The 10,055-nt window shown below is 58.1% G+C and overlaps 4 protein-coding genes across 4 annotated transcripts; 2 read left to right on the forward strand and 2 right to left on the reverse strand.

The window, feature by feature from the left end:
• Nucleotides 1-845: 845 nt before the first annotated feature.
• Nucleotides 846-2,229, forward strand: JN550_001621 (uncharacterized protein; the record flags this gene model as incomplete). The annotated part of the gene is made up of 2 exons (XM_049312825.1): nucleotides 846-1,181; nucleotides 1,240-2,229. The coding sequence occupies 2 exons, from the start codon at nucleotides 846-848 to the stop codon at nucleotides 2,227-2,229; spliced, it is 1,326 nt and encodes a 441-aa protein (XP_049176472.1).
• A 717-nt stretch (nucleotides 2,230-2,946) lies between these two features.
• Nucleotides 2,947-5,041, forward strand: JN550_001622 (uncharacterized protein; the record flags this gene model as incomplete). The annotated part of the gene is made up of 3 exons (XM_049312827.1): nucleotides 2,947-4,663; nucleotides 4,736-4,937; nucleotides 4,993-5,041. The coding sequence occupies 3 exons, from the start codon at nucleotides 2,947-2,949 to the stop codon at nucleotides 5,039-5,041; spliced, it is 1,968 nt and encodes a 655-aa protein (XP_049176473.1).
• Nucleotides 5,042-5,352: 311 nt separating this feature from the next.
• JN550_001623 (uncharacterized protein) lies at nucleotides 5,353-6,523 on the reverse strand (the record flags this gene model as incomplete). Its single annotated transcript, XM_049312828.1, has 2 exons — nucleotides 5,353-6,155; nucleotides 6,238-6,523. 2 exons carry the CDS (start codon nucleotides 6,521-6,523, stop codon nucleotides 5,353-5,355), a joined length of 1,089 nt encoding a protein of 362 aa, XP_049176474.1.
• A 658-nt stretch (nucleotides 6,524-7,181) lies between these two features.
• On the reverse strand, nucleotides 7,182-9,945 carry JN550_001624 (uncharacterized protein; the record flags this gene model as incomplete). Its single annotated transcript, XM_049312829.1, has 2 exons — nucleotides 7,182-7,240; nucleotides 7,320-9,945. The coding sequence occupies 2 exons, from the start codon at nucleotides 9,943-9,945 to the stop codon at nucleotides 7,182-7,184; spliced, it is 2,685 nt and encodes an 894-aa protein (XP_049176475.1).
• Between the last annotated feature and the right edge of the window lie 110 nt (nucleotides 9,946-10,055).

Consider the following 10,055-nt stretch of genomic DNA (forward strand, 5'->3'; position numbering starts at 1 on the left):
GGAACCACTAGCTGGCTGCTGACCTCGTCATCATGATGGGCGAGACGACCACCACGCCGGGGGATCTAACGCCCAGACAGCCAAGCTCTGTAACTCACAGTAGCACATCCAAGGTTGTCCGGGTTGTGCTCTCGCTCTCGGATGTGTCATTTGTGACAGCTGGAGGTCCGGATCGAAATACAGTGTTGTGGCCCTTTGAGAGTTGATCTATCACCGAACAAAACCGTCATCTCAGTCATTGAGAAATGCGACGGACATGTGAGGTTGATATTCGACACGATGATGCCCCTATCTCGGCCGGGATATCCTTGGTTACTCATTGCAACTATGGCCGTTCGGGGCAGAGCCTCAAAGGTTCCCAAAAGTTGGTTTGGCCTGCTGGCTGTAGGCTGGAGCCCGCATCCCAGTGCAGCTCCAGCCTCCAACCTGGGATGGGCCTCTTGGCGGGCGGCCGACGCGCGACGGCGGACGGGCACCACCGTTGCACGGGTTAGCTTGAGCTTGGTGGGGTAAGCGGAAGCCGGCCGCTGCTAGAGCACAAAATTTCGTTTGCGATAGCTTCAGGGTCCAGCTGCTGGCACTGCGTGCAAACGGCAAACCTGCCCTCGCAAGCTCTCGCCAAAGCCCAAGAAATCCCTTGCAGAACCCTATTGCATTGCAGTGGAATAGAGCTTCTTGAATACCGTATTCTCCAGACCGAGCCAGATTTGCCCTGATTGTGAAACCAGTTCGTGAGCAGCCTCCGAACAAGGCGACAAAATCCTTGGGTACACACATACGCCAGTGCTTCCGGATCTCCCACCGGCGCCCATCTGTTCGCGCGGACCGCGCGCGCAAGAGTCGCCATGCTGACCGAACGGTACTTCGCGTCCATTACCGGACCACCGCTTACGAACAACACCGCGATCGCCAAGGACGTCGGCATCTACGAGCATATCCTCCACCCGAGCCACTCGACCGCGGGCACTTTCAAGAAGAGCTCGGCTCCCCGACACTGCCTCGCCGTCAGCGACGCCCATGTCTTCTCCGCGCAGCATGAGAAGTCGACAGTCCATGTCTACTCCAGAGAAAAGGGAAACCAGGAGGCCACAGTCACATTTCAAGAAAGAATAAGGAGCATTGCTCTTCAGGGTGATGTGCTGGTGCTAGGCACGGATCAGGGCCGCATTATTGTATGGGAGGTATGTCATGCGAAATTCACGTCTTTTCCGAGCTCAGATCACTGACTTCGTTCCGTAGACATGTACAGGCCGGCAGGTGACAACCCCAGCGTGCCATGTCCAGGCCGTAACCTGCATCGCGTCCACTCCTTACCATTTGATCACCGGCTCCGATGACTCGAATATTCTGGTTTGGCAGCTTCCCCGGCTTCTGGAACGCGATACAACCATTGAGCACGAGCCGGAGCAGACCTTGTCGAATCACCGCGCTGCTATCACATCTTTGGCTGTGAGCCAAAGCATCAACCGTGATACAAACATCTGCGTTTCTGCCAGCAAAGACAAGTCTTGTATCATCTGGAACTATCAGACCGGGATGGCTTTGCGAACCTTGTTGCTCCCTACTTCCCCCATGAACCTGTGTCTCGATCCTTGCGCGCGTGCTTTCTATGCGTCAACTGACGATGGCTCCATGTTTGCTGTAGAGTTGTTTGCAGAAAAGTCCCTGATCGGGGCCCAGAGCGCAGAAGCAAGCTCAACTGCGGTACAAGTCTCGTCACCCTTTGGCTCAGTTACTCAAGAGACAGGACCAGCGTCCAGTCTTGGTCTCAGTTATGATGGTACTCTTCTCCTCTCTGGCCATCCAAATGGGCAGATCCTAAGGTGGGATCTGAGCACCAAAGCTGTTGCCACTGAAATAGCGAATCTGAACGCTATCGTGAGCAACATCCTCTTTACCTCACCGATTTCTACTTCTCGGGACACACAGCCTGTCAGCATTGTGAAGCCATTCCTAGGCAGTCGCAGTTACAACTTCACTGCCCAATTGGAGTCTGACCAAGCAGACGAAACACACTTCACCAAGATGCTGAACTCCAAGGGCTTTTCACAGGACGCTTTGGAGCAGGCAATCATTTCTTTGCAACAGCCTCAGCCTCAAGCTTCCGCAGCAGGGGATGACAAACTGCGCAAAGAAATCGAGAGCCTCCGAGAAATCAACAACGAGCTGAATGCTCTTCAGAAAAAGACCCTGCAACGGTACATCGAGGCCAAGTCGGCACAGAAGTGAGGCCAACTACCGCCAGATGCGTTCCATGCATACGCGTCAATGATCGGTTGCTAGGCTCTTCACTATCTTCACGGGCCGAGTCTGAAACACGCTCCCCTGGCAAAGGCAGATGGGGGGTCCCTGTGGGGGTCCTGGGGCTGGCCGCGGCGTTCGAAAAGATGTGGAACCGTGAATCGACAGAGCAGAGCCTCATCCATCCTGCACAATCATTGGTCTGGATCTCAAACTTCGTGCTCCACGTCGAGCCCATGGTTTGGAACGCCAATGCGGCAAGTGTGTTTGATATTCTCGGCAAAAGGCTTCTTTCGCCAAGGCTTGTCGATGCTCCGAACCCCCTTCGCGTATCTCATATTCACGCTCCATAGTCCTTTGTGCAGGTGGCGGGGATGTTATTGGATACCCAGGGATAGTTAGTTAGGGCTCGGACGACAATGGGTCCCTGGCCTGGTGTGCTTCCCGCTCATTGGAACCGGCAAGCTGAGCCTCCTATCTACTCAACCAGGCTGGCGTTCTCAATTACAGGTTGCTATCGAGGCAATGCTGCAATGTGAAACCATTTTCCTACAATGCGGCGATGGACTACGTGGGCAGTGGAATGACGCGAATCATCCATCGTGGTATAGCGACCTAATCGCTCTCAATATAGTCGCTTTGGCTCCATGTTTGACTGTTCTTTTGTGTTCGCTAGCTGGCTTGTGACGGTGCGGGCTTTGAAGAATGAGGCTTGTTGTGCTGGCTAGTCTGCTCGCTGCCCTGGCGGCAGCGGTAGAAGGAAAGCCTCTTACAAGGACAGTGAGCCATGTCGTTCACGAGGAACGCTTGGTTGCGAGGCGAGAATGGACCAAAGTTGGTCGCCTTCACAGGTTGCAGGCATTGCCCGTCCGAATCGGATTGTCACAATCAAACCTGCATCGGGCAGACGAGTTTATCAATGCCGTCTCTCATCCCAAGTCCGCCGGTTATGGGAAGCATTGGACTCCTGAGCAGGTTATCAAGACATTTGCTCCCAAGCAGGAAACAGTCGACGCTGTCAAGATATGGCTCGAGTCTGAAGGGATACATCCGAGTCGAGTCTCGCTCTCCAAGGGTCGTCACTGGTTAGAATTCAAGGCGACTGTAAACGAAGTCGAACAGCTCCTGAAGACCGAGTACCACGTCTATAGGCACAACCGACAGGGACACTCGCATGTAGCTTGTGACAAGTACCACGTCCCCGAGCACCTCGTTGAACATATCGACTTGATCACGCCGACAGTCCACTTCGATCGGCGCGTCGGACATGAGCGGGAGAACAAGAAAATAGGAGTCACCGAAGGGCAGACCCAGGAACTCAAGAAGAGGTCACTGTCGAAGCGACAACGCCCCGAGCACGGCATCCTGGGTTCAGGGGCCAACGATGGGTTCTCCCCGAAGCAGGGAGCTGTGATCGAGAGTGCTCTCGCGAGCTTGGCCAACTGCGATCAGATGCTGACGATCGACTGCATCCGCGCCTTGTATGCAGTGCCGCCGGGCTCTCTCGCAAAGTCAAACAATACTCTTGGGATCGTCGAATATACGCCTCAGGCTTTCCTGCAGGGCGACCTGGACCTGTTCTTTGATCAGTTCCAGCCGAAGCTTGTCGGGAAGCCCCCGATTCTCCAAGCCATTGACAACGGGGTCGTCCAGACGACAAATCGAAGCTTCAGTTTCAACGGCGAGTCGGCGCTGGACCTTGAGTTTGCCATGGGCCTGATTTTCCCCCAGCAGGCGACCCTGTTCCAGGTCGGCGATCTGGTCCAGGGCGCCAGCTTCGGCAACCTGCTGGACGCCCTGGACGGCAGCTTCTGCTCGTTCGAGGGCGGCGACTCCAAAGACCCCAACGTCGACGGCCAGTACTCGGACAAGGTGCGCTGCGGCACGGCGCAGGCCACCAACGTCATCTCGACCAGCTACGGGTCCAACGAGGGCGACCTGGGCGCGCGGTACGAGCAGCGCCAGTGCGCCGAGTACATGAAGCTGGCGCTGCAGGGCGTGACCATGGTCTTCTCGTCGGGCGACAACGGCGTGGCGGGCAACGGGGCGGCGTGCGTCGACCCGGCGACGGGCGCCTTCAACAGCGGGGGCTCGGGGCTCTTCACACCCTCCTTCCCGGGCACCTGCCCCTGGGTCACCAGCGTGGGCGCGACGCAGATCCTCAACGGCTCGTCGGTGCGCTCGCCCGAGAGCGCCTGCGAGGAGGTCATCCTGTCCGGCGGCGGCTTCTCCAACGTCTTCGCCGCCCCGACCTACCAGCGCGCCGCCGTCGGCACCTACTTCGCCGACTCGCGGCCCCCCTACGGCGCCGACCGCTTCAACAACTCTGGCACCGTCCGCGCGTACCCGGACGTCTCGGCCAACGGTGCGCGGTACCTGACTGCTGTGGACGGCAACTTTACGCTTTCCTTTGGGACATCCGGTATGTCGGCCTCCCCCGTTTCTAGATGGTATAATATGAGTATACCGGTGCGCTGGTCTGACAACGATTTAGCTTCGGCACCCGTCTTCGCCTCCCTGATCAACATGATCAACGAGAAGCGGCTCGCGGCGGGCAAGGGCCCCGTGGGCTTCGTCAACCCGGTGCTCTACGAGAACCCACAGGTGCTGAACGACATCACCAACGGCAAGAACCCCGGGTGCGGCACGGATGGCTTCTCGGCCGTCAAGGGGTGGGATCCGGTCACTGGACTTGGGTGAGTACTCCGGAAACACTGCGGAGGTAATATCATGCTAAGAACGGTCAAATAGCACGCCAAACTACCCGGCGATGGAGCAGCTCTTCCTGAGTTTGCCATAAGTTTGCAGGGAAAGGGTGCTTGATAAGGGGAACGAATCTATGGAGAGTCCGCCTAAGATATAAAATTGCGTAGACATGCATTATTATACTACCATGTATTGTGAAAAAGAGTATAGATCACATATCAGGGGGTTTCATATCACAATGGTCATAGCATAAGCTTGAGCTTCAACTGAGATTCCAATTTTGGACTTTTTCGAACCTTTTGTTCCCATTCCTCTATAAGCCTCCGGTCTACAGCCAATTGGTACCCGGTTAAATGCTCTGTCCCCGTCTCAACGCCAGAAAACACACATGCTTCTTTTCTTTTTTTAGATGTAGCCCTTCAGGACCGCGGCCTCGGCGTTCAGTATGGACGAACCGGCGGCGCCAATGACGGTGTTGTGGCTCAGGGCGACGAACTTGAGGTCGAAGATGCCGCTGTCGTCCTCGCGCACGCGGCCGACGCTGACGGTGTAGCCGCGGCCCAGGTCGCGGTCGAGGCGCGGCTGCGGGCGGTCGGCGTCGTCGAAGACCATGATGCTGGGCTGCGGGGCGCTGGGGCAGCCGAGGGCCTGGGCCTCGCTGACGTACTCGCGCAGCGCGGCCTTGACGTCGTCGATCTGGGGGGCGGGCCGGTTCTTGAAGCGCAGGCTGACGCAGGCCGTGTGGCCGTCCAGCACGGGCACGCGGTTGCAGGCGGCCGAGACGCGCAGGCCGTCCTGGTCGACGAGGGCGGTGCGGTCGTCCGAGATGGAGCCGAGGATCTTGCGCGCCTCGGTCTCGAGCTTGTCCTCCTCGCCCGAGATGAAGGGCACGACGTTGTCGATCATGTCCATGCTGCTGACGCCCGGGTAGCCGGCGCCCGAGACGGCCTGCATGGTGACGACCGAGACGGTGTCGACGGGGCCGAAGCGCGCCTGCAGCGCGGCGAACGGGATCACCAGCCCGATGACGGCGCAGTTGGAGTTGCACACCAGGAAGCCCTTCTCGAGCCCGTGGTGGCGGCGCTGGTGCGGGATCAGGTCCAGGTGCGGCAGGTTGACGGTCGGCACGACGAGCGGCACGAGGGGGTCGCGGCGGTAGTTCTTGGCGTTGGAGAAGACGGCGAGGTTGGCCTTGAGGAACTCCATCTCTGTAGGAAGGGGAGAGAGGAACTCGGTCAGCTATATCGATCTCTTTGGGCGGGCGGACTATACAAGGACAAAAGTACATACCGATGTCACCAGCGACGTCCGAGTCCAGGCCGGAGAAGACGACGTCGCAGTCGGCGAACTCGCTGGCCTTGCACTCGCGCACGACCAGGTCGCCGACGGCGCCGATGGGCGAGGCCTGCTTCCAGCGCACGGCGTCCTTGTACTTCTTGCCGGCGGACCGCGACGAGGCGCCGACGGCGTGGAGGACAAAGTGCGGGTGCTGCTGGAGCAGCAGGATGAAGCGCTGGCCGACCGAGCCCGTGCAGCCCAGGACGCCGCACTTCTTGGTTGGGAACGGAGGCGCCATGGTGGTTTCTTGGGGTGTCTCTTGGTTTCCGCGAGAGTTGCCGGGGACCGTCCAATTGTTGTCTGTAGAGTGATTGACTGTTGTCGCAGATCGGTCTGGAGATTTGCGCGGTGCTGGTATTATTACTGACGTAGTCCCGTCTTGTAAGTGGGATGTTTCTCGGGCCCCTGCCCCGCCAAAAATGTTGACTGGATGTGGCCCGCTATCGGAGGGCGGTTGACGGGAGTGTTCAATAGTGTGTGTAGCCAAGGTTGAAGGTTGGAGCAGGGGTCCTGCCAGGTAATGCTCCACGCCCGCATTGCCCATCGAGTTGTTACTACTAAGTAATTTTTTTAGTCAGATCTGTTTGACAGGACTATAAATGCACACTTGCTGTCAAAGGAACCTCATTTGCGATGCACTTGTATATATAGGGTCATATGGTTTATAATCGTCAGTGATCATTGCCACAAGTCATTGCTACGAGTCTTCACATCCAAGGCAAGAGGCGGCAACATGGCTTGGACAGCATAAGAAAAATCACCATCACGAGTATATGAACATTTTCTTCAATTGGCCTCGAGGTATATACACAAAATCAAGACCGAAAAAGATTAGCCGAAAACCCTAGAAACCCATTGAAATGACAAGAAGCAAGGAAAGATAGCCGTTTTAGTGTCTACTCCGACAGGGGGATACCCTCAAACTCCGCATAGCCGCGTGCCAGGTTCATGTTCTCTGTGTGGCAGAGTCAGCATACTATTCTTTCTAACGGGTCGTGGTCGTATAATAGTCCAGGTTCAGGGGTGTCACTTACGTAAGCATTGTGTAGCTGCTCCCTTGAGCAGGTTGTCGATGGTCGCGCAGACGACGACCCGCTTGCCTGAGCTGTGGACGGCGAACCCACCGATCTCGACGTGGTGCTTCTGGCTGATCGACTTGACCATGGGCGCCTCGCCAATAACCTTGACCAGCTTCTCACCGGCGTACCGGTCCTGGTAGATCTGACGGATCTCTCGCGACGTCATGGTCTTGTTGAGCGGGATGTGGATGGTGTGGTGGATGCCCTGGAACCACTGGGCGACGTGTGGCGAGAAGGAAACGGGGGTGTTGAGCTGAGTGCTGACCTCCCGCTCGTGGATGTGATCCGTCAAGCTGTAGGCGATCAAGTTGTCGCTGAGGAGCTCAACGTTGTTCTTGGGCGACGGCTTGGTGCCGGCCCCCGAGTAACCAGAGACACCGAAGATGCTGGGCTGGCCACCGAGGAACTCCAACAGGGGTGCGATACCCAGCTGAGCACCAGTCGCATAGCAGCCGGGGTTGGAGATTCTGTTGGCCTGGGCGATCTTGGAGCGCTTGACCAGCTCGGGAAGACCGTAGGTCCAGCCGTCGTCGAATCTGTAGTCCGCCGACAGATCCACAATCACGCTGGTGTCATCCCTGGCACCCGTCTTTGCGCGAGCTTGGTCGATCGCATCGACGTAAGGCTTGCAAACACCGTTGGGAAGGGCCATGACCCAGACGTCAATGTCGCCTCTCTCCTCCATCTGGCCAACTTCCTCGGCACTCAAGTTCTCGTAGGTGACCTCCTTCTTGTCGTAGCCCTGGAGCTTCTGTCCGGCGAGCTCACGAGAAGAAACGTGCTTCAGGACAAAGTTGGGGTGGGTGTTGAGGAGGGAGATCAGAGCCTGGCCGGTGTAGCCACGGGCACCAATCAAGGCCACCCTCGAGGGGACCTCGTTGGAAGCATGCTTCTTTCCGTAGGGAGGGTTGGGGTTGGTAGTGGTAGCAAACCCCCTCGACAGGCCCTTGGCAAAGCCACGGGCAGTTCCCAGCACAGGTCGGCGGGCAAGCGTAGAGTAGCCACGTGCCTGGTTTGCGACCGATCCGGAAGCAGCATGGGTCTTGAGGTTTTGCGAGGCGATCTGGGCAGCTCGGTGCAGTCTCGACTCCAAGTTGGACTCGCCGAGCATGGAACGGCCGTGGGTGGTGAATTCCTTCATGAGCTCGGTGAGGTCCTGACCCTCCTCAATTCCGTACCAGAACAGTACGTCGTTGCCTCGGATCAGACTGCCGTCTGCCTTCTCGAAGAACCAGGTGAGGTTCTCGTCGTCCGATTTGACGGTCCAGACAAGGCTCGGGTACTCGTTCTTGATGGCGGCAAAAATGTTGTCGGCGACATTGCTCAACCAGCCAGACTTGGTAATGGTCAAGGTTGCCAAGGTCGAGTAGGCCTTCTTCTGATCGGGCTGCAAGACCACGGCGAGGGCCTTCATGTCCTCATCGAAGAAGGCCTTGAACTCCCGTTGCTTCAAGAAGTCCACGTAGCGATCGACGGTGGCCCTTGCATCCGTCACATCACGGTCGCGCACGAGGACCTCCTTCAGCTGCTGCAGATCCGTGAACTCGTCAACACTAGTAGCGGTCATGAGCTTGGCACCACGGCGGATAAGGGTGCCGGCTCCCGAGTCGGTGAACAGCTCCTTCTGAAGCTCGGCCGGGTGGATGATGGCGACGCTGGAGGTTCGGGGGAGCCCGTCCAGGAGCTCCTTGATCTCCTTGATCTTTAAGCGGGTGCCGAACTTGCACCAGCTCTGTGACATGATGGAGTCGAACTCCTGGTCGAGGTTGATAGCCGAGATCTTCTGGCCATCGCCGTCGAACAGGCCGCCCTTCTCGCTCAGGTAGACAACCTTCAGGGGCTCGACGGCGTGGGCGAGCTCACTGGCGGCCACGTCGGCGTTGACGTTGAGGACCTGGCCCTCGGGGGTCTCGGCCATGGAGGTAAGGATAGGCAAGTATCCATTGGCAATGGCGCTCTCGATGGGCTCCTTGTTGACGTCCGTGATCTTGCCCACGAACTTCCACTTGTCCTTGTCGAGGTAATCAGCGGTGAAGACGCTCGAGGTGATGGGACGGGCGCGAACGCCCATGGCCTCCAAGCGCTGGACGAGCTTCAGGTTCTCCTGGAGGAACAGCTTGCGGGCAACGCCGAGGGTCTTGCCGTCGGTGATACGGATGCCCTCCTCGAACTGGGGCTCAACGCCCGCCTCCTCGAGGAGCTTGTTGAGCTGGGGCCCAGCGCCGTGGACGATGATGGGGAACAGGCCGACATGGTAGAGGAAGGCCAAGTTGCTGCAGAACTCGTCCAGGTGCTCGGTCAGGATGGCGCCGCCGACCTTGATGACGGCGAACTTCTGGGACGAGACGGAGGAGAAGTGGGAGAGGTACTGCTGGACCTCGCGCTTGGAGCCGATGCTGTTGAGGACCTGGATGACGGCGGTGCGGATGAACTTGGAGTTGTTCTCCTTGGACGAGTAGGCGGCCAATTGGGTCCTGCTCGCGAGCGCAGGGACGAAGCGTGCGGCGGTGCGAGGCGATGCCCTCCGAGCGCCAGCCCGGATGGTGGCCCGGACGGCGACTCGACTGGCCCGGGAAAGCATGGCGTTCGATCGTGCGGCGTGGCAGCAGACGAGAGGGTGGAACGGAGCGAGGCGTTGGGAGAGGAGAGTTGTCTATCCAAGGATGTATCCGATGTATCCTTGGAAGGGTT

Source organism: Neoarthrinium moseri, assembly GCF_022829205.1.
Source record: "Neoarthrinium moseri strain CBS 164.80 chromosome Unknown scaffold3_Wmoseri_CBS_16480, whole genome shotgun sequence".
Taxonomy (NCBI): Eukaryota; Fungi; Ascomycota; class Sordariomycetes; order Amphisphaeriales; family Apiosporaceae; genus Neoarthrinium; species Neoarthrinium moseri.